Source organism: Macaca nemestrina, chromosome 14 (genome assembly GCF_043159975.1).
Source record: "Macaca nemestrina isolate mMacNem1 chromosome 14, mMacNem.hap1, whole genome shotgun sequence".
NCBI classification, from domain to species: domain Eukaryota; kingdom Metazoa; phylum Chordata; class Mammalia; order Primates; family Cercopithecidae; genus Macaca; species Macaca nemestrina.
This window is the reverse complement of record NC_092138.1, coordinates 60,547,671-60,572,859: the sequence shown is the minus strand read 5'-3', so window position 1 is coordinate 60,572,859 and position 25,189 is coordinate 60,547,671. Positions and strand designations below refer to the sequence as shown.

General features: G+C 35.0%; 1 protein-coding gene across 1 annotated transcript; it reads left to right on the top strand.

Annotated features, from left to right (window-relative positions):
• Positions 1-742: 742 nt before the first annotated feature.
• LOC105485783 (DNA repair protein SWI5 homolog) lies at positions 743-22,759 on the top strand. The gene is made up of 5 exons (XM_071077419.1): positions 743-828; positions 5,829-5,942; positions 6,422-6,449; positions 16,668-16,739; positions 22,007-22,759. The coding sequence occupies exons 1-5, from the start codon at positions 743-745 to the stop codon at positions 22,484-22,486; spliced, it is 780 nt and encodes a 259-aa protein (XP_070933520.1). The 3' UTR covers positions 22,487-22,759.
• Positions 22,760-25,189: the final 2,430 nt, after the last annotated feature.

The following is a 25,189-nucleotide window of genomic DNA, read 5'->3' as shown; positions in this document are numbered from 1 at the left end:
AGACTTCTCTCTGAGCCAGTCTTGTAGTCCTGACCATATCATAATTTCCTTACAGAGTGAGGAAAGAGAGGAGCAAGAGAAAATCCTAGCAGATCCTGAGAAAGAAAATAGGCAGTTTATCACTGTTCTGTATTATATGCTATTGGAGATGTCTTGATATTAATGTTTTGAATTTAATTTGACTAGATGCACTGCCATTGGCATGAGCACATACATGGACGCTACCACCCTGCTCCTTCCAATCCCAGTCAACACGTGCATGCTGCCATAGCTGCTGGCACACACAAGCTAGCATGGACCCTGTTGCCACCTCCTTCTCTATGAAGTGCTTTCGCTGGCACCCCCACTGGAGTATTGGGACCAGTGGACCAGGAACATCTTGACCCCTCCAGTGCAACAGGTTCTTAAATTCAAGGGTCCCGGGGACAAAGCTGGGGACCTCGTGCCAGTCCCCCAGAGCTAGAACATGCAACTTAGAGTTGAGCCTTGGCCCTCTGAAATTTTTCAGAACATACAAGTTAACAGAGTCCACATTATACTACAACTAAACAACCAAAGATTGAAAAAAGATAAAAGCAAAAATCTCCATCCAAAGGACCGCAGCTTCAAAGACAGAGGGAACATCAGCCCACACAGATAAGATAGAACTAGCACAAGAACTCTGGGAACTCAAAAAGCCAGATCTTCTTACCTCCAAACAACCATAATAGTTCCTCAGCAATGTTTCTTAAACCAGGCAGTAATGACTGAAATGAGACACCTAGAATTGAGAATATGGGCAGGAATGAAGATTATTGAGGGAGAAAGTCAAAAGCCAATCCAACCAATGTAAACATTAGAGGAGCTGAAAGACACAATGGCCATTTTAAGCAAGAAGCAAATTGAACTGATAAAGCTGACAAACAAACACACTACAAGAATTTCATAATACAATCACAAGTATTAACAACAGAATACAGAAAGCTGAGGAAGGAATCTCAGAGCTCAGAGACTGGTTCTCTGAATTAACTCAGACAAAAATAAAGAAAAAATAGTAAAAAAGAATAAACAAAACCTCTGAGAAATGTGAGATTATGTAAAGAGACCAAAGCTCTGGCTCATTGGTATTGCTGAAAGAGGGGGAGAAAGCAAACCATTTGGAAATTTTTGAGGAAAACCTTTGAGAAGATTGTCCATGAAAATTTCACCAACTTCACTGGAGAGGCCAACATTCAATTTCAGGAACTGCACAGAGCCCCTGTGAGATATTATACAAACCAACCATCATTAAGACACATAGTCAATGGATTCTCCAAGGTCAACCTAAAAGCAAAAATAATAAAGTCAGCTGGAGAAGGGGCAGGTCAATTCAAAGGGAACCCCATTAGGCTAACAGTGGATCTTTCAGCAGAAACCCTACAAGCCAGAAAAAACTGGGGACATGTATTCAATATTCTTAAATAAAAGAAACCAATAATTTCATATCCAGCCAAAAAAAAAAAAAAAAAAAAAAAAAAAGGACTTCATTAGTGAAAGAGAGTTAAGATCCTATTCAGACAAGTAAATGCTAAGAGAATTTATTACTACCAGACTTGCCTTAGGAGAGGTCAGTTAGGGAGTGCTAAATATGGAAACAGACCATTACCGGCCACCACCAAAACATACTTAAGTACACAGACCATTGACACTATAAAGCAATCACACAATTAAGCCTGCATAATATTCAGCTACCAACACAATGACAGGATCAAATCTGCACATATCATTATTAACCTTGAATGTAAATGGGCTAAATGCCCTAATTAAAAGGCACAGAGTGGCCTAGTTAAATAAAGATGCAAGAACAAACTGTATGCTATTTTCCAGGGATCCATCTCACATGTAATGATACCCATAGGCTCAAAGTAAAGGCAAGGAGAAAATCTACCAAGGAAACAGAAAACAAACAAACAAAAAGCAGGAATTGCTATTCTAATTAAAGACAAAAAAGAATTCAAACCAACAGAGATCACAAAAGACAAAGAAGGACATTACAAAATGATAAAAGGTTCAATTCAACAAGAAGATTTAATTATCCTAAGCATGTATGCACCCATCACGAGGGCACTCAGATTCGTAAGTTCTCAGAGCCCTATAAAGAGACTTAGATAACTGCACAATCATAGTGGGGGACTTCAACACTCTACTGGCAGTATTAGAAAGATCATTGAGGCAAAACCTAACACAGGTATTTGGGAACTGAACTCACACTTGACCAGAGAACCTAATAGAAATTTACAGAACTCCACTCAAAGACAACGGAATGTACATCTTCTCATTTGCACATGGCACGTACTCTAAAATTGACCACACAATTGACCATGACACTTCTCTGCAAATTCAGAAAACACCACAAAATTATACTATGTTCTCAGACCACAGTACAATAAAAATAGAAATAAATACTAAGAAGATTGCACAAAGCTGTATAATTACAAGGAAATTAAACAGCCTGCTCCTGAATGACTTCTGAGTTAACAATAAAATTAAGGCAGAAATCAAGAGATTCCTTGGATCTAATAGAAACAAAGATACAACATACCAGAATCTCTGGGACACAGCTAAAGCACTGTAAAGAGGGAACTTTATAGTGCTAAATATCCACATCAAAAAGTTAAAAAGATCTCAAATTAACAACCTAACATCACACATTGAAGAACTAGAAAAAACAAGAGCAAACCAACCCCAACGCTTGCAGACGACAAGAAATAACCAAAATCTTAGCTAAGTGAAATGAAATCCAGTTGCAAAAAAATCATAAAAAGATCAATGAAACAGAAGATGGTTATTTGAAAGAATAATACGATTGATAAGATTGACAGACCACTAACTAGACTGATACAGAAAAAAAGAGAGAAGATCCAAATAAACACAATCAGAAATGTCAAAGGGAACATTATCACTAAGCCCACAGAAATACAAAAAAACCCTCAGAAACTATTATGAACACCTCTTATGCACACAAACTGGAAAACTTAGAAGAAATTGATAAATTAGTGGACACATCCACTTATCAATATTGAAATGGGAAGAATTAAAACATTGAACAGACCAATAATGAGTGCCAAATTGAATTATTAATAAAAAGCCTACCAACCAGAAATAGCCCAGTACCAGATAAGGGACTCCTCCCTAGCTCATTCTATGAAGCCAGCATTATTCTGATATCAAAACCCGGCAAACACACACACACACACAAATCCTCAGGACAGTATCCTTGATGAACATATATACAAAAATCCTCAACAAAACACCAGCAAACTAAATTCAGCAGCTCATCAAACTTCTAATTCACCACAATCAAGTAGGCTTTGAAAATTTGGTTAAACACATGCAAATCAATAAATGTGATTTAGCACCTAAACAGAAGGAAAAACAAAAATCACATGATCATCTCAATAGATGCAAAAAAGGCTTTCAGTAAAATTCAACATCCCTTCATGCTAAAAAACTCACAACAAAGCAGGCATTGAAGGAACATACCTCAAAATAATAAAAGCCCTCTATGAGAAACCTACATCCAACATCATCCTGAATGGGCAAAGGCTTGAACCATTCTCCTTGAGACTGGAACAAGACAAGGATGCCCACTCGCAACACTCTTATTCAATATAGTGCTGAAAGTCCTAGCCAGAGAAATCAGACAAGAGAAAGAAATGAAAGGCATCCAAATAGGAAGAGACAAAGTCAAACTATCTCTGTTTGCAGATGATAAGATTTTATACTTAAAAAACTCCACAGTCTCTGCACCAAAGCTCCTTGATCTGATGAAAAACTTCAGCAGGGTTTCAGGATTAGAAACTCAATTCACAAAAATCAGTAGTGTATTTATATACCAACAATGCCCAAGCTCAGTTCCATATCAAGAATGCCATCACATTCACAATAGACACACAAAAAATAAATTCCTAGGAACACCGCTAAACAGGGAGGTGAAAGGTGTCTACAAAAAGAATGACAAAGCACTGCTGAAAGAAATCTGAGATGACAAATGAATGGAAAAACATTCCATGCTCATGGATAGGAAGAATTAATATTGTTAAAATGATGATACTACCCAAAGAAATGTACAGATTCAATGACATTTATATCAAACTACCAATGACATTCTTCACAGAATTGGAAAAAAACTTATGCTAAAATTTTTATGGAATTAAAAGAGGGGCTAAATATTCAAGGCAATCCTAAGCAAAAAGAATAGTGCAGTCATTACATAACTCAACACCAAACAAACTACGAGGCTACACTTAACAAAAAAGCATGATACCAGGACAAAAACAGACACATGATCAATGGAACAGAATACAGACCCCAGAAATAAAGCTGCACACTAACAATCGTCTGATCTTTGACAAACTCTACAAAAACAAGCAATGAGAAAGGACTCAATTCAATAAATGGTGCTAGAAAAACAGGCTAGCCATATGCAGATGATTGAAACTGATGTAAATAATATTGAAACTTCTTAATATCACATACAAAAAGCAATGCAAGATAGATTAAATTCTTAAGTATAAAACCAAAAATTATAAAAATACCCAAAGAAAACCTAGGAAATGCCATACTGGACACAGGTCTTGGCAAAGATTTCTTGATGAAGATGCCAAAAGCAATTGCAACAAAAACAAAAATTGACAAATGGACCTAATTAAATTAAAGGGTTTCTACATAGCAAAAGAAACTATCAACAGAATAAACAGACAGCCCACAGAATGGAAGAAAATATTTGCAAACTGTGCATCTGACAAAGGTCTAATATCCAAAATCTGTATGTAACTTAAACAAATTTACAAGCAAAAACATTATAAAGGATATGAACAGACACTTTCCAACAGAAGACATACATGCAGTCAACAAATATATGAAAAAAAAGTTCAACATAAGTATTCATTAGAGAAATGCAAATCAAAATAACAATGGGATACCATCTCACACCAGTCAGAATGGCTATTATTAAAAAGTGAAAAAATAATAGATGCTGGCAATATTGCAGGAAAAAGTGAATGCTTACATATTGATGGTGAGAATGTAAATTTGTTAGGAACACTTGGAAAAGCAGTTTTGCAACCTCTCAAAGAACTTAGAACTTCCATTAGACCTAACAATTCCATTATTGGGTATATACCCAAAGGAATATAAATTGCTTTACCATAAAGAATCATATGCAACTATGTTCATCACACCACTGTTCACAATAGCAGAGACATGGAATCAACCTAAATGTCATTCAATGATAGACTGGATAAAGAAATTGTGGTACATGTATTTAATGGAATAAAATGCAGCCATAAAAAAAGAATGAGATCATGTCTTTTGCAGCAACATGGATGGAGCTGGAGGCCATAAACCTAAGCAAATGAATGCAAGAATAGAAAAGCAAATATTGCATATTCTCACTTATAAAAGGAAGCTAAATATTAAGCACACATGGAAGGGAACAATAGATTCCAGAGTGTACTTGAGAGTGGAGGGTGAGAGGAAGGTGGAGATTCAAAAACTACCTATTGGGTACCATGCTTATTCGCTGAGTAATGAAATTATCTTTATAGCAAACTCCCATAACTCACAATTTATCTGTATTACAAACCTCCACATGTAGCACTGAAACTTAAGTAAAATAAAAAAAAAAGTTTGGGCCAATAATGTAATAAAAGTTTTTTGACCTTCAGAAGAACCCAGTGAATATTCAGTGTTGACAATATCTTGCTTGAGCATACTAACTGGTTATTTTTCCAGGCTTAACTTACTTAAAATGAAAAGTCTCAGTCAGTTAATTATGAATAAAGCAATAAATATTTTGTTTTCTGCAGGATCTGTCCCGCAGACCCTGACCCAGCAATGGATGAGAGACGCACACTGACGGCTATTTTGCCTGTCAGCACGGCTAAGGGGCTCCACTGCCTGACTTTGCAGCATAGTCCTCAGTAAGCCGGCGAAGTTCACATTTATTTAGTACAGATTAAATGACAAAGGCTTTGAGTCAACACACCTGTGGGTAATTAAACTGGTTGTCCTCCCCCAGAGACAGCCATCCTGCCAGTGAAGGATCAAAGTTTGGTCTTAGGAGCACATGAGTAAACAAGCTATTTAGATAAACTCCCTTACATTCCTTTGTATCTACCTTAAGCTATTAACTCAATTAGGCTGCCTTCAGCCAAATCTTTTACTGAAGCTATGCAAACCCCCTGACCTTCAAAGTAGGTTTGTGTCTATTTCCTATAACTATCTTTATAATTTTTCTTCTATAATTTTTCCCACCACCCTGACTGAACTCCCATAGTTTTCCCTAAAATATAAAATAAATAAATAAAAATAATAAGCCAAAAAAATGACATTAATTTCAAAAGATTAAAAGTAAGAATAACGTCCATCTGAAATTTTTTTGCTTTATTTTTATTTCAAGTTCTGGGGTACATGTGCAGGACGTGCAGGTTTGTTATATAGTTAAACATGTGCCATGGTGATTTGCTGCACCTATCAAACATCAATTAGGTATTAAGCTCAGCATACATTAGCCATTTTTCCTCATGCTATCCTTCACTCCACCCCAATCCCTGACAGACCCTAGTGTGTGTTATTCCCCTCCCTCTGTTCAAGCATTCTCATTGTTCAGCTCACACTTATAAGTGAGAACATGTTGTTTCTGGTTTCCTGTTCCTGCATTAATTTGCTGAGGATAAGGGCTTCCAGTTCCATTCATGTTACTGCAAAGAGCAAGATCTCATTCCTTTTTATGGCTGCATAGTATTCCATGGTGAATATATACCACATTTTTTTTATCCAGTCTATTATTGATGGGCATTTGGCTTCATTCCATGTTATTACTATTGTAAATAGTGGTGCAATGAACATATGCTTGCATGTATCTTTGTAATAGAATGATTTATATTCCTTTGGGTATATACCCAGTAATGGGATTGCTGGGTCAAATGGTATTTCTGGTTCTAGATCTTTGAGGAATCACCATACCTTCTTCCACAATGGTTGAATTAATTTACATTCCCACTAACAGTGCAAACGCATTCTTATTTCTCCAAAACTTCTCCAGCATCTGTAGTTTCTTGACTTTTTAATAATTGCTACTCTGACTGACGTGAGATGGTATCTTATTGTGGTTTTGATTTGCATTTCTCTAATGATCCGTGATATTGAGCTTATTTTCCTATTTGTTGGCCATATGAATGTCTTCATTTGAGAAGTGTCTATTCATGTCCTTTGCCCACTCTTTAATGGGGTTGTTTGTTTTTTCTTGTAAATTTAAGTTCCTCATAGATTCTGGATATTAGACCTTTGTCACATGGATAGATTACAAAAAGTTTCTTCCACTCTGTAGGTTGCCTGTTTGCTCTGATGATAGTTTCTTTTGCTGCACAGAAGGTCTTTAGTTTAATAAGATCTCATTTGTCAATTTTTGCTTTTGTTGCATGAAATCTTTGCCTGTGCCTATGTCCTCCATGGTATTGCCTAGGGAGATTAAAGACAAATGTATAACCCAAAACTATAAAAACCCTATAAGGACATCTGAATTTTCAAAGAAAAAATTGAAAACACAAACAATGGAATGCTGTACTTGAAGTTCTGCTCACCTAGAATTAAATACACTAAGTGTTCTTCACATCAGAAGACAAAATAAATCTATTTCCAGATAAACCATCATGGAATAAATTGCTTATAACCTCAAGTTAAGACAGATTAAATTGAGTGCTTTACCCCTGCCCTCTCCAAAAAACAGGATTCCAGGTAGAATCATGGTAATGCAGAAAGAAAGAGGAACAATGAAAATTGAATATGGCACTAAATGTATGTAAATATTTACTTACAAAAAATAATTGCAATGCATTTTGGAAGTTAAATTGTATGTAGATTTAAAACATGTGAAATATATGCAAAGTGGTGCTAAAACCTGGGGGAGGTAATAGCTATATATAGTGCCTTAAGATTTACCGTTAGAAAAAATAAAATTAATATTTGTATTATAGTGTACTAAGTAAAGAATGTATCTTTATATGATTTATCAAATAAAAATATATAAAATTATTTTAAAGACTTTTACATCTAATATTAAAGTAAAAATGACAAATTAAAATGAAGTGTTTGATCAATCTAAAAGGAAGCCAAGAAGGAGAAACAAAAGGAACATAAAATAGATAAGTCATATGGACAGCAAATAGTGAGAAGTAGATATGAAACCAAATGTATCACCCATCACATTACAACAAAGTGAATTAGAAATTACATTAAAAAAGTAATATTTCACACTGGAAATTTAAAATGTTTATTCCAAAAGATGACATTAAATACAAAGAAACAAAATATTTAGAAGTAAAATGATGGAAAAAGATAAACCACCGGCCGGGCACAGTGGCTCATGCCTGTAATTCCAGCACTTTGGGAGGCCGAGGCGGGCGGATCATGAGGTCAGGAGTTCAAGACCAGCCTGACCAACATGATGAAACCCCCTCTCTACTAAAAATACAAGAATTATCCAGGCCTGGTGGTGTGCACCTATAATCCCAGCTACTTGGGAGGCTGAGGCAGGAGAATCGCTTGAACCTGGGAGACAGAGGTTGCAGTGAGCCGAGATCAGGCCTCTGCACTCCAGCCTGGGCAATAGAACAAGACCCTGTCTCAAAAAAAAAAAAAAAAAAAAAAAAGATAAACCATATTTGATAAAGAATGTTGGTATAGCTATACTAATATTAGGTATAGTAGGCTGTAAGAGATGATGCGTTTCTTTTGGCAAAAAGTGACGTTTTATATTTTTGAGACGTCAATCTGCTATAAAGATATAACATGTCTAAATTTGTATGCACCCAATCAATACGGAATCAAAACATATAAGATGACACTGGGGTATGCCACTATGATCATCCTGCAAGCGTGGACTTTTGACCCCAATTTCTGCAAATGAATCTTCAACGACAAGCCCATACATCTACTTCTTTTGCAGATGACCCTTCTCAGATTATCCACATCCAATGACTGATCAATGAACATGAACAATTTTGGCTTTACTCAGGACTACTCTAAGTGATTATTATTACTCCTGAGTTTCCCTGAGGTTGGCTAAAGCTGTTGTTCAATGTACACTGCAGCTTAAATTCTTCTTCTGCCTAACCTTACTTTGTTTATCTCCTTTTCACAGGTTTTGGTCCCAAGGACATAATTCAATCAACCTCCTTCACTTAAACCTTGTCTCAGAGTCCGAATCACAGAGAACCAAATTTACAATGTATAAGGCAACAGTTGGCAAAAATTAAAAGAGAATTTGGCAAATCCACAGCAATAATAGAAGACTTCAATATACTACTTGCAATGACCAGCAAAACAAATCAGTAGAAAATCAGTTTTCTAATGGAAAATTGTACCAACAAAGAAAGCATACATATTATTTTTAAAGTATCTATAGTACTTTCCCAAAACTGATCATATGCTGCCTAATAAAGCAAATTTCATCTAATTTCCAATAATTTATAAAATCAGTACATGTTTTCAATTAAGTTACAATTAAACTAGCAATTGAAAAAAATTAATTATATTACTCCATAAATATAATCTGTGGGTCAAATAACAACAGAAATTAGAAAGGATTTTGAGATGCATAAAACTAAAACATTTAACATATTGGAATTTACTTCAAGTAAACTGTATAGATTTGAATAGATTTGTTAGATTAGATGAAAAATAAAAATTACTAATAGAATTTTCTATCTTTATAAGCTAGACTATATCATAGCAATCAAACTCAAATAAATATAGAAGAGAGAAAATAATTTTAAAATGTAAGAACAAAAATTAACAACACAGATAAATATGCAATAACAGAAAATAGCAAAGCCAAAGTTTACTTTGAAATATTAATAAAGTTATTAAGGCCTAATTAAAGTGAGAGGAAGATTAGGAAATAAAAACTTTCAATAGAAGAAGGGAAAGAAATAAAAACTTTCGATATCAGAAATAGAAAAAGTGATATTATTATAGAAATTAATGTTATTAAAAGATGGTATAAGGATATTAGAAACAGCATTTAATAGGAATTTCACCTGTTAAGTGATATGAACAAATTGTTTTCATAACTTCATAACTTACAAAAATGGCCTAAGAAGAAATAAATAAAAGTGAGATATTCTTGTATTTGCTAAAAAATCATTTTCTAAAACAATTTCTCCCAAAATAGTTCAGACCCCACTAGTGATTTTTTTTTTTTTTTTTTTTTTTTTTTTTTTTGAGACGGAGTCTTACTCTGTCACCCAGGCTGAAGTGCAGTGGCGAGATCTCGGCTCACTGCAAGCTCCGCCTCCTGGGTTTAAGCAATTCTGCCTCAGCCTCCCAAGTAGCTGGGACTACAGGCGCCCACCACCATGCCCGGCTGATTTTTTGTATTTTTAGTGGAGATGAGGTTTCACCATGATCTCAATCTCCTGACCTCGTGATCCTCCTGCCTCAGCCTCCCAAAATGCCGGGATTACAGGCGTGAGCCACTGCGCCCAGCCCCGACCCCACTAGTGTTATATTAATCTATATAAACTCTACCAAGAAATAGAAAAATTTGGAATACTTCCCAACAGATTTTAATAGGCATAAAATATCTTGATACTTCAAAAAGTATTTGAATAAACAAAAGCCTATTCTCTTACACTAATTTATATATAAAAAGTCCAATAAATAAGTACCAAATTGAATACTACTTTGTATAAAAATAATACATCAAATCCAGTTTGAGTTTACTCAAGAGTTACAGTACTTATTTAGCATTATAGTACCAATATAATTTAGCTTATTAAAAGAAAATGAAGAGAAAAATCACACAATCATTTTCAAAAGCCAATTAATTATATCATAAAATTCAACACACATTCCTGATTAAGCAAAACAAACCTTACACATTTGCAAACCTTAACAAACTAGGAATATAATGGGGCTTCTCTTACATGATAATCAGTATCCACAGAAAAACTTACAACAGATATTTAATGGTGGAATGTTTACATATTAAGACTGGAAATGAAACAGAGAAATAAACTATCACCATTTCTATTCCCATCCTACTGGAAGTCCTGGATACTTAAATAAGTTAAAACCAAAACAAAGAGTGGATATAATGATTGAAAGAGAAAAAATTAACCTGTCAATATTTACATATGACATTTTGTGTATTTTGAAAATCCAAAAAGATTACAGACAACAATTATAATTAGTAAGTTAATTTAGTGAAATTACTCAATATGAAGTAAAATGTACTCATAAATATGCAACTGCAAGTTCATTCAAAAGAAGACAATGTATAATCCCCCTGGTAAGTACAGACCCTCACAGGCAAGATGTCCATAGTGGGAGGAGGTTGTGGAGCAAACAAGGACAAATGACCACAAGGCACACACTGAAAGCCAGGAATAACATTTGTTGGGAAAACGTTTTAGTGAGAAAAGCAGTAGTAGGTGCTTGGTTTAATCTGTCCTCAATACACACTGATGAAATAATCAAGGATAATTGCAGGTTGGACATCAGATTTCCAAAGAGTGAAACTCATTCTTAGGCTGTAAAGCTTACAGTATGCATGATTAGGACGCACCCGGCTTATAGGATCCAAGACTTGGTTACCGAAGGCTAAAATTATATGACATTGTAGACTCTCACCTTCTGCTCTGCTCAACTAATTTGGCAAACACTGATTGAGAATCATCTCTGTGCCTGGTATAAATGGGGATTCAAATTTTTTTTTTAATGGACTTTTGCTCATCTCCCAGGCTGGAGTGCAATGGCGCGATCTCGGCTCACTGCAACCACCGTCTCCCGGGTTCAAGCGATTCTCCTGCCTCAGCCACCCGAGTAGCCACACCTGGCTAATTTTTGTATTTTTAGTGGAGATAGGGTTTCACCATGTTGACCAGGCTGGTCTCGAACTCCTGACTTCAGGTGATCCACCCTCCCTCAGCCTCCCAAAGTGCTGGGACTATAGGCGTGAGCCATTATGCCTGGCCCAGGGATTAGAATTTAAACTCGTGATATTATGGAAAAAACATGGGACCCAGTCCTGTTCTACAACTTCAGAATTCATGGTTGAGGAAGTGGCAGTCGCTCACCTGTCACTATTAGGGAACTGAAGTCCAAGTCTTGCAGCTTTCTCTATATTGTGAGCCAGTGGCACCCAGCCTTTACTTGCCACCTCTGCATTAGACCAGGATTCACTGACTTATGCATTTGGTTGTGTCTGTGCTTTAGGATGCAGGTATCATTTCTGAAATAGTCTTGCTCTGAAGGTAGCAAAAGTGCAATGGATTAGTTTTGAACATGTTAAATCTTAACTCCAGATATGATTTAAAATCCAAATTAAGGGCATCCGAAAATGTGGTAGGACAAAGAACATCTTAAAATCCAGATAAGCATCCAGTAGACATGTCAGTATAATACATCATACTCTGAGGCACTGGGATGTGGAGTCAGTCTCATTCTTCAGGATGAAAGATAATGAAAGTAGAGCTATCCAAAATTACAGAAGAGGTCTAGGATATTAGATAACTAAAATAGATATTTGGGAATAAAGAGTAAGACCTAATACTAGTTTGCAAGCTTATTTCTGTCAAGGAATTTTAAATGGTAAACAGATTGAATTATTTGAAATAAAATTCTTCCTTTGAATAAAATTAAAATGTGGAAGGATTTGGTGTTGAGACACATAAAATGAGGCTTGGTCTACCTGAGTACCTATAAATTCCAGAACTAATTTACAGAAACTGAAAAGATAGTTTGGTTGAAAGAGAAGAACTGAGTATTCTCATTAGAAATGCAAAGATGGTGTGACTCTCAAGATTCCGCCTTGACTTTGTCATACGAGTCACTATGCCTTCAGGCTGTGCCTACCTGGGTTATTTCACCTTAAAAAGATCTAAATTATTCAGCTTAGTAAATTATGAAAAAATAACTAATGACCAGTAAATTATGTAAGATATAATTTCATCATTTATCTAAAACTGGGTATTACACACACACACACATCATTAGTGAGATAAACCATCTAAATATTTCCCTGGGTTACATTAAACATGTGCTTACTTTATGATATCCATGTAGTAATTAAAATCAAATTTCTAAAATTGTATGGCATTATATTATTTGTATTTAATGATTACATTAGATTAAAAATGTGGAGACTTAAATCCAAATTCTTAATTGTAACTGCAATTAGATTAACGGCTATTGGGAAAGATGTATTTCCCATCATAAATTTAGTGGTATTTCTTATTTTAGATAGATGATGCATGTATAATTAAATGATCATTAAATTCTAAGCTTAGGAAGCAGAAATACCCTCATTAAGTTACTGTTAATGGCCTGTTATTTTTTACTAAGGAGCTCTATTTGGAAAACATCACAGATATTTGTACTATCATCAGAGGACACTTACAAACAAGTACCTAAATAAGGATGAGTACCACACCAAAGTTAAAGTATTGATATAGCCTCTCCTTTTTGTGAGAGTATAAAATATCAGCCTAAAAGAGAGAACTGCAATTATTGATTTATCTCCAAGGAGAAGTATTTAAGCTTATGTTCCTTGTTTCATGCACAAATTCTTAAAAGTCTGAATTCTGCAATTTATAGCTTCAGAAGAAAACAGAAAGTCAACACACAATAACAAGTGCAACTTTTTATTATTATCAATAAGTTGCCTATTTCTTCAGGCGGGCAAGACTCTTCAATATTAGTAGTCTGACTGAGCTGCTGATCCTGCTACTCACTGCTGATCATTATTTTATTTTATTTGGTAAATGTCTATGACAGTTTTATTGCAGGCTGAAAGCAGAATTGATCCTAGCCCTAGTTTACTTCGACTGTCTTTCCAAAGGATACAGACATTCCCCATGAATGAGAACTTAAGAGAAATCAAATTAAGAACAATTTTATTTCAATCTAAAACTCTCGTTCCTGAAACTTCTCTCATTATAAAACTCTTTAAAGTAAGGTATTCATTAAAAAAAGAAAAATTTTTACAGTAAAAATTTTATTAATCAATCATCAAATTTTTCACTTATATAACCTCAAAATGATTTTAAGTTCTCTCATTCTATTTTGAATTTCATGTTTAAAAACAAGTCCAAATGGTATGGAACACTGCATCCTGGGGCATCATTGCACCTGCAGTAGGAATCTGTTAACTTCAGTGTAGCTTTTAAAACTGCAGCAATTACAGTGTATCTGCACATTTACTAAAATAAGTTTTTTAAGGGCAGGGCTCACACTCTTTTCCTTATTTATTTTATATGAAATAGGATGTATGCTTACATTGTTGCAGGTGCTATATTAGTAATTAAATATACATATGACAATATCTATGGTCTCAAAGGCAAATGAACAGCCATTTGTCAACATCTGTGAAAAATCTTTTAGTAGACACATGAATAGTATGCTGGAGAAGCACGTTTAAACATGTTACCAAGAACGGAAAGGCAAAGAGCAGCTGTCTTAGGAGGATGGTGGTGGCTTCATTGAGACTAAACACATACATAGGAGTTTGTCAAGTGAAGATCACTGTTTCCACTCAAGAGTTGAGGTAACAGCCTGAGTGAAGCCCTGAGACCTGGGAAATCGTAAAAGTAAGAAAGCTACTGAAGTAATTCTGTGCAGGAACTAAGTTAATGATAATGGAAGTGCAATGAAGGGATTGGATTAAAGATACCTTAAGACTTAAGAATGACATAATTTAGTGACTGGAGGTAGGGGATTAGTCAAAGGTAGTAGCCAATGATAGCTCAGTTTTAAGATCGAGCAACTGGCCAGATGAAGTATCATTTTGGAAATAAATATGAGAAAGAAGATGATATGATCAGTTTGGTAACACTTACGGGTTATCATTTAATAAGCACCTTGGGCCGGAAGTTCAAGCATGGCATACAAGCTAAAGGTAGATGCAAGTAGTATATATGCATATAGATAGGGATCTATACAATAAAGCAGTAAACAAATGGAGAGTAACGGAAAGAAATCTAAAAAGGTACACCTAGAAAACACTAGGCATAGGATATGGAAAAAGAGCTGCTGCCATAAATACTTCTCAAAAGCAAAGTAGGAATGGATTCCAGTAAAGCAGAAAAGAGAAAATGGAGTCTCAAGAAGGGATGGTCAGTCACAATTCTGAAGGCAACAAGAGGCATACAATATTTGATAATTTGGAGATAATTTAATAAAATAGTAATTCACAAAGGTGTGGGCAATATGCAGAAAAATAGAAGGTATAGTGCAGTAGTACCCCCTAATAGGGTGTGTAGGGGCACCATTAAGGCACACACCCTGTGACTTAAGGGGCAAACTGGAGAGGGGCCACCTGACAGAGTCTCTGTGACTCTGACTCAGTCTCCTCCCTCCCACAAGTCTTCTGCCCACACACCCTACCAACAAAACCCAATAGGAAGGTAGAAGGCAAGAAAAGAATCCATATCATTTATCCTCTTCTAGTACAAAGCAGGATGGAAGGATATTATCTGAACTGTGAGGTGTAAATAGAACATAAGAGTCATCGAAGCAGAATACCACAGATATAGGAGAGAATTTCAGAAAACACTTTCAGGACATAGTTACTGGATTACCATTAGTAACCTTTGAGATTTTTTAATAAGTGAGTATGGATCATTCTGTCTTAGTTAATACATTCTAGAAAAGCCTATTCAATAAATTTAAAATTACATAATTATTAAAATATCAAGAGAGGTGACAAATGGAAGCAAGCTGAACACTGATAGGTATACTTTCCTTCTTCATTATTATCAAAAGATGGATATAAACAAAGAAATAAAATACAGTCACACCCCTCATAAGGATGTTTTTGTCAAAAAGGAACTACACATACAACATTGAGACTATGAGATTATAATGGGGCTGCCCTATACGAGGTGTGCCATTTATAATATTTCATGGTGTACTTTTATTGTACCTTTTCTATGTGTAGATACACAAATATTACCATTGTGATATAATTGTCTACAGTATTCAGTACAGTAACATGCAGTATAGGTTTGTAGCCTAGAAGCAATAGGTTATATGAAATAGCCTAGGTGTGCAGTAGCCTATACCATTTAGGTTTGTGTTTGCACATGACAAAATCCTCTAATAACATATATCTCAAAATATATTTCCATTACTTGGTATGGCAGGATTGTGATACTTTTCATATAGAATGAATCAATGTAGTAGAGTTTTCTTTTTGTTTTTATGTTTCCTTTTAGTCAGAGTATGTTAACAACAGGGAGATTGAGAGATTAAATAAAATTTTAAAAACTGGACAAAAAGTTTTTCTTACTTTACCATTCTGATTCTGATAACCAATAACTCTCAGCAAACTCAAAATACGTTGGAAAAAATGGGTGCTGGGGTGCCAATCCTCATACAGTCAAAAATCCACGTACAACTTGTAATTCTCCAAAAATCTAACTATTAATAGCCTACTGTTGACTGCAAGCCTTACAACATAAACAGTCAGTTAACACATATTTTGTATGCTATATGTATTATATACTGCATTCTGACAATAAAGTAAGCTAGAGAAAAAAGAAGTCACTAAAAAAACATAAAGAAGAGAAAATATATTTACTATTCATTAAACAAAAGTGGATTATCATAAAGGTCTTTACCCTCATTATTGTCATATTGAATAGGCCGAAGAGGAGGAAGAAGTGGAGGAGTTGGTCTTAGTGTCTCAAGCATGGCAGAGGCAGAAGAAAAATCATGTATAAGTGGACACATGCAGTTCACACCCACATTATTCAAGGGACAACTGTAAATCTTTTGTACTTTGCAGTTCACCTTGACCTGCTGTCTGCCATTGTCATTGACTCACACTGAGTTTGCATTATGGGTAATAGGATAAAATTACTAACGTATTTTGTAAATCCAATGTTCTCACACTGACAAAGCTACAATTATGATAGAACACAGGATGACTGTATCAAAATTTAACAACCTTTCAACAATTTGGCTAAAAGTGGATTACCAATTCAGTTAAATAATCAGTCAGTTTTATCAAAATGTTAACAGTAATAGTGTTTATTTTTAAAAATTTGCAAAAGTCAAATTTTGATAATGACAAATTATTAAAATTAAGATTTAAAAGTATATATCCTAATTCTTTTCAATAGAAAATTTAACTCCATCTTGTTTGCTGATTGGTTTATTTTATGCCTAGTCACAGTGTTTGATTAGGTCAGAAATTACATTGTGCTGAGCAAATAGGTCATTATCTCTATGAAAATAGAGATGGTAAAGTTCTGGTAAAGTGAGGGGTCCCATGTCTTTCCGGCTAAAACAAATTTTAGCGATGAAAAGGCCAGGTTCATTATTTAATATAAAAAATATATTTTAAAAAAATGGAACAAAGACAAATATTACCAGGTCTAAGGCAAAATGACCAGGTGTGGTAGGAACAGAAAAATGAGATGTCATTCATCCCTTAGATAACTCTTTGCCAATCATTTTATCAATCATGCACTCCATCGTATATATTAAATACAAAATAAACAGAAACAATCAAATTGAGTCATCCTTATTTCTGCCTTTTAGTATCTTAACACTTGGATTCTTGCACATATTTTGTTAATAATTTATGGCTGAGAAATTTGCATGGTTTAAAACAATGTTAATTATTATCTATGATGGTAAATACAACTTCATATATGCAGAGTGACATTAAGCTTAATATAGTTTCTATTTCACTTGATTATCTGTAATAAATAATTTCAGATTGTTACATATTTCCAATTCTGCTTTTCCATATCTGTATTAACACCTCTGTTCCTATCAGTATATTTATAGCTATTTAACCTACCTGGAAGTTAAAGCACATTTTCTATTCTTATATGTCTCTGCTACTAAAGAAATCACATAATATAAACTCAAACATAAGTTTAATATTAAAATGCATGCAGTAAGATGCTAGTGATGTGACTTATAAATAAACAATTCCACAGGTAACCTTATGTGTTATGCTCTATTAAGCCTATATAATTTGATTTGATTTGAAGTAAAACAACTGCCGTGGCATAGTTCATATGGAAAGAGGTGTTAGTTCATTTCTGGAACAACAGATGATTGCATTTCTTTTTTTTTTTTTTTTTTTTTGGTCTTTAGAAACTCATCTTTGAATGGACAATTGTAAACATCATCTATACACTTCTTTTTTTTTTTTAGACAGAGCCTAGCTCTGTTGCCCAGGCTGGAGTGCAGTGGGACAACCTCAGTGCAATCTCCAACTCCTGGTCTTAAGTGATTCTTATGCCTCAGCCTCCTGAGTAGCTGGGATTACAGATGTGCACCACTATGCCCGGCTAATTTTTGTATTTTTTGTAGAGATAGGTATTGCCGTGTTGGCCAGGCTGGTCTCAAACTCCTGACCTCAAACAATCTGCCCACCTCGGCCTCCCAAAGTGCTGGGATTACAGGTGTGACCTACCGCCCCCATCTGTATACTTTTAACAAATAATCAACTTTACATTACCCTTGTCAGGCCCTGTATTTAAAAATGTATATGGGCCAGGAGCTGAAAATCACTGTGGAAAATTCCATAGGCCAGTTTAGTATTGCAAAATACCGACTGATTAAAATGTTGTTCTATAATACGTATAAAAGAAAAAAGTAAAAACAATTTTAGGTCCAAAAACAAGATAAAAGAGAAAAGTTGAAGGGTGGGGTTGAAGCATTATGCTTTCTGGTGCTGCACATGTTGGTAGCAACAAATATGATACCGCAGTACTAAATGTGGTTTCAAAATAAGACAGTAACAAGGTTCATTGCATGCATGTATGTCTAAATTGAGATTATTTGATTTTGAAAATACGTTGAAAACCCCCCAAAAAATCCCTCTGTCGGCCACTACCAAATCTACTGTGTATATGAGGCTGCAGGCCTAACAAAATACCTTACCTCATCATCAGGAGCTTTACCAGTTCATCTGTTGGATGGATCCATAAGATCCTTGTTATCACCATAGAAGCCTAGAATACAATCTAAGACCTTTAGGTTGATTGGAGTGCCAGGGGCTGGATGGAAGCAAATGCAAAACAACCAACACGGAATGAAGACCACAAAAGGAAAGGGGAAAACAAAACAACACATCATCAAAGAATATGAACAATCCCTAGTCAAAATTCTAAAACTTGCAGAAAAATAGAATATTAGGAAAGGCAAAAACATCAATTATAATATTAATTTACTTCAAATATTTATGAAGAAATATGTCCATAAAAATAGAATATTAAATGTTAAATATTATAACAAAGAGACACATGAAATGAGAACTGTTGCACATGAGACATTAGTACATTTGATATCCAGAAATTAAAATATAGAGAAAACTGACCAGGCACGGTGGCTCATGCCTACAATCTCAGCACTTTGGGAGGCCGAGGCAGGTGGATCACTTGAGGTCAGGAGTTGGAGACCAGCCTGGCCAACATGGTGAAACCCTGTTTTATCTCTACTAAAAATACAAAAATTAGCCAGGCACGGTGGTGGGCACCTGTAGTCCCATCTACTTGAGAGGCTGAGGCAGGAGAATTGCTTGAACCCAGAAGGCAGAGGTTGCAGGGGGCAGAGATCGTGCCTCTGCATTCCAGCCTAGGCAACAGAGACTCTATCTCAAAAACAAAATAAAACAAAAATAAAAAAATAAAATACAGAAAAAACAGAGAGGTAGTCACAATTTTAGAATTCTAGAATATGATAAAATACAGACAAGACATGGTTGAAGAGATACTTGGTTAATTACAAAATAAATCTGAGTTTTTGAATAATGAATTAGATTCATACTACTTCTAATATAAAATAAATTAATGGAGAAGTGCTTAGTGAATATATATTTAGTAAATAGTAAATGAATAATAAATCCATTTCAGGTAGATTAAAGATCTAAGTGTGAAAGGCACAGAGATCAAAAAAGTTTGATAAATCTTGACATCAAATAAAAATATAGACAAAGGTAAAAAAATAAGCACATGGAATAACAAGAGTGATATTCCGAATACAAACAAAATTCCTACACTGTATATTAAGTAGAAAAGGAAAACAAAGGAAAGTGAGCAAACTTTACAGAAAGGCATTTGATTTTTAAGTAGAAGAAATACTAAATGCCTACAGATATGTAAGTAAGTGTCAGCTCCTCAGTATTAAGGAAGATTACTGTAACACAACAGTGGAAAGCCATTTCCCATGGATCTTCTTGGCAATATTAAAAGGTCTCACAGTATCTATGTAAAAACTCCCCTGCTGGTTTGAAGTGTACTTTGGTACAGTCAATATGGCGACTGATTTTGAAATAGAGGTCAACAATTTTATCCAAAATCTTTAGGGCCACATGTATTTCTAAACTTGGAAAGGCAATAAGATTAATATAATGTATATTATGTTGCAAATCCAGTGGCATATAGAGCAGCACCCTAAAACCACACACTTTATATTAATGAGTTAACTATATTTCTTTATTTTCCTCAGACAATTTGGGATTTCCAGTCATTTCTTTAATTCCTGAAAATCTTCCTTCACTATAGATAAAGACATAGATAGATGGAAAAATCTGGTTATAAATGTAAATAATAGGTAAGTAATAAGTGAAAGAAATGTCCAAGTACCAAGTAGCAAGCTCCTTTTAAAGAGTCATCTATTAGATATTCATTCATTCCTCTCTCCTTTTATCTCCATATCATCTCTCTCTCTCTCAAGTAATTTAAAGAAAGATGCGTGAATGCTTATGAATGCCAATGTTCATGGGGCGTGAGTATGTGCGTGCATGCATATTAGTCATGTGATGGCTATCTATAATAATTTAAGACAGTTTTTTCTTGTTTATTTATACTGTGCTACCATGCATTTTCACATTTTACATTCAAAAGATCCAGGATGGCCAATTCTAGTGTCAGACTAACATGTAGGCTCTTTTACTAACTGGCCAGTCTGTTCAGGTAAAATTACAACTCCAGTAGATACACATTGATGGGAGAGTAGAAAAGGAAAAACAGACCAAAGTGGAGAGTATTGGCTTCATTTCTATTATCTAAAAAATAACCAGCAAAACTAAGGATATTCATTTTTTGAAGAATTTAGCAGTACATCTTATTTTTCTAGAGATCTAAGCTACACACTTTTTTTCTATTAAGATTTCATTTTTTATGACATATTAATTGAGAAACATATCATCTTACATCAATTATTTCTTAGTCTTCTCAAGAAGAAATATTGTGACACATAAAAAGTTGAGATAGGCCGGGCGCGGTGGCTCAAGCCTGTAATCCCAGCACTTTGGGAGGCCGAGAGGGGCGGATCACAAGGTCAGGAGATCGAGACCATCCTGGCTAACCGGGTGAAACCCCATCTCTACTAAAAAATACAAAAAACTAGCCGGGCGCGGTGGCGGGCGACTGTAGTCCCAACTACTCGGGAGGCTGAGGCAGGAGAATGGCGTGAACCCGGAAGGCGGAGCTTGCAGTGAGCTGAGATCCGGCCACTGCACTCCAGCCTGGGCGGCACAGCGAGACTCCGTCTCAAAAAAAAAAAAAAAAAAAAAAAAAGTTGAGATAAATGACACAAATATTTTAAAACTAGACAAAAGCAACGAAGTGATCATTAGAGAAGTTACAGTTTCTCTCTTCTATCACTAGGATCCACATACACTCTTGTTCTTACTTTTTACAGAAATCACACACATGCACACACAAAGTTCTTCACAAGTAGACTAAAAAAATTTGATGTCATCTTTTAAAATTTCTGAAGCTGCATGGTCCTCGAATTGAAAATATGCTTATTTGTATTAGCATTTATCTTAATTCACATGTACTAACATATTTCTTAGACTTTGCAAGAATTATCATAATCTCTTCAGAGACTTCATTAAATTCCTTTTCCGCAGAATTCTTGCTTCTCCCTCTCTTGAGATATATTTTAAATAAATATATTCTTTCATAGACATGTTTTTTTAACAAATTTAGAATAACTTTGGACTCACTGTTAGAAACTTGTAGTGCACATCATTAGAAATTTTAAGACAGTCAGTGTTCCTTGCCCCGCGCACCTGAGAGGCCGCTCTCCGACTCCCGCGCTGGACCCTCTTGCGCCACTGAACCCCCTGATCCGGGGGCCTCGGATCCCAGGGCTCAGGAGGACTGAACCAGGACTTACCCGAAGTTGCCGCGGGGCCTTCCGATCCCCTAGGCCATCGCCCAAGTCTGGCCAGGCTGATGGGACCAGCGAGGAGTCTCTGCACCTTGACATTCAGAAACTGAAGGAGAAGAGGGACATGCTGGATGAGGAGATCTCCCAGTTCATATCTGAAGGCTACAGTGTGGATGAACTGGAGGACCACATTACCCAGCTTCACCAGTACAATGACATCAAGGATGTGGGGCAGATGCTGATGGGCAAACTAGCTGTGATCCGAGGTGTCACCACCAAAGAGTTGTATCCAGAGTTTGGGCTGGACATGAATGACTGAGCAGGCTCATCGCCCCTTGTCCACAGTCCCCAGGGACAGAAGGGTGTGGCCATGATAAACGCTGAGAGCCCAACCAGCACACCTACAGAGTTTCCAGCAAGAAAATGCCAGAAGCGCTTTTCTAGAGAGCCCAAGCTGAATCAGGAGGAGCCTAGAGAAGAGGCGGGCAGGGAGGAAGGGGCGTTCCCAGCTCCAAGGTTCCTGAAATGTCGCAGTGATACTTGTATAGGGATACATGTACTTTATTTGTCAATAAACATATCTGTACACTGAAAAAAAAAAAAAAAAGAAATTTTAAGACAAAAATAGACCTTATAAGAAAAAATTGAGAAAAAAGTTAAAAGGAGTCTTAAAATTCAAGTCTTATACTTCATTAGTCTTATACTTGAATTTAGGTTTTTAAAACATGCGCTTAGAAGCCTTGGAATTATATCTCACAGAATTATACATGATTATACAATGGGATATATCTATGAAGATTTATCACTTCTGTTTTCTAAAAGAGTGAATAAAATTAAATATATTAGACCTGCAATTAGAATAAATCAATATCTCTCAAACAGAAGCTACTTAGGGTTAAAAAGTATGTAAAACATTTCACAAAGTTTATCTCACATTGTTATTCCTTTTCTCATTGTTAATATTGTGACTCCATTGCCGTATGTAAATTGAAACCCACTTTTTTAATTAACAAAAGAAAGCCAACAAATGCTAGGTGTCAAGTACTTTTCACATGTTATCTTTTGTTTTCTGAAAGAAATATAGGTTTTTGGCATCTATTGCATATAAACAAGTTTCAATAAGAACAACTGGGATTTGCCTACTCGGATTATTTTTATGGGATATGTCAACATTTCCAAAGTCTTATTTTCCTAAGTATGTCTATTTACAATGGGAATAGAGGACAAACCTTTATATAACAGAAAGAAATATTGATCAAATATATATGTGAGACATTTTCTGGAGAAAGCCTGATGTTTTCATAAGATAATGACTTCTGAGAGGATAAAATAGGATAAAGAAGGTATACAGGCACCAATTCATTTATCTACCTAAGCATACATACATCTATGCATCCATCTAATCATCTATCCATGCATCCCATCCATTCCTCCACCCATCTATCCATCCATCATCCATCCATCCATCTATTACACAATTTCTGGAGCATAAAGTGGGTACATGACCGAAAAAAATAAGGAGGTAGTGTCTGATTTCTTCATATACTTTTTGTCTAGAGAGTGGCCATATAGGAGAAAATATAAATATGCAATAATCTTTTATGGGAGACAAAAAAATTAAAGAACATAGAATAAGAAAAAACTTAATATTGGGAATAAAGAAAGCTTTTCAGCATAAATGGCATCTGAGATGAGAATTTAAGAATCACTAGAAGCAAAGTAGATAATGCTATGTGAGAAGAATATTTCAGACAAAATAAACAACATGTACCAGTGTCAAGAATAAAAAGAGAGCCCAGTACATTAAAAGACCGTAGTTTCCTCTTATTTTTCTTTGTTTCAACCATGTTTTCTTTGTATTTTTCTTCAAAGTCTTCAATCACTTCTGTGCTGCATGTGTAGCTCTTTTACTATGCATACTGCTTCAAGCTTATTGTTGAAAATGAATTAGTATATGTACTAAAGATTTGGCTCTAACCTCTTTTGACCTAGAAAATCAATTAGTGAATGCTGCAAAGCCTAGCATCATCTGTTGCTCAAGTGTTTGAAAGGTGAGTCTATGGTACCAGAAATGATTATTAATTAAAAATTATGAGCATACACGGCCTCATGGATTATACAAGTCAACATCACACAGTAATTTAAACATATAGAAAATACATACTTCAAAAATTATGACAACACTATTATAAAGGCCAGTTATATACTGATTTGAAAGGGACTAACGTATGTGAAATTAGAATACACACACACACACACAGATATATATATAAACTTGGAAGAGTTGATGTAGATAATTTTCAAACTACAATGAAACTGAATTTTGAAGCAGAGTATATAAAAATTATTGCTGATGTCTCTATCACAAATTTTACATTTCCTAAGAAAGCAACACCAAAAGTGAAATATATCATATTTAGCATTAAAATGCTAGCCTATGTGCTGTTTTATAGTCAAATTGAAAGAAGAAATGTGGTTATATGTAGAAATTTATGTTCCTTGTTATCATTATATTCTTAAAATTCAAATGCAGCGAGATAAAATGGAACCATTAACTTATGAACTTCTTGGTTTAATAAAAACATTCAGGGAATTAGAGAAATATAATTAAATTCTATTGAAATGCATGAGACCAATCTATTTTGAAGATGGGGATAATAGCAGGAAATGTAGGCTATTCTCTTGGTACCATGTATGATTGTGCCTTGCTTTTAACCTTTGCAAAGATGCAGTAATGCATAAATTATAACAACATTTTAAAGGTTAAAGTAAAAATCTTCAAACATTAAAGGGATTGGATCATATCAAATTACTCTCCAGTCTTGAAAGCTTTAGAGTTAAAACAAGATAGACCTTATGGGTAAATCGCTTAAACTAAATATAATTGAGACTTTCTAAAAAAACAGATGGGAATAAAAGTGATATATTCTAATAAGAATTGCTTTCTTTGGCAAAATATATTAATTTCAGTACTGGAAAATATCTAAAATGTACACAGTTTGTATTCATTAGCATAGTTTAT

Excerpts from the sequence above, each read along its gene's own strand:
- LOC105485783 (XM_071077419.1), top strand. The coding sequence starts at position 743 with ATGACTGAAATGAGACACCTAGAATTGAGAATATGGGCAGGAATGAAG. Across the intron at positions 5,943-6,421 it reads ACTTTGCAGCATAGTCCTCA|TTCTGGGGTACATGTGCAGG; the intron begins GTAAGCCGGCGA and ends TTTTATTTCAAG. Across the intron at positions 6,450-16,667 it reads TACATGTGCAGGACGTGCAG|GCCGAAGAGGAGGAAGAAGT; the intron begins GTTTGTTATATA and ends CATATTGAATAG.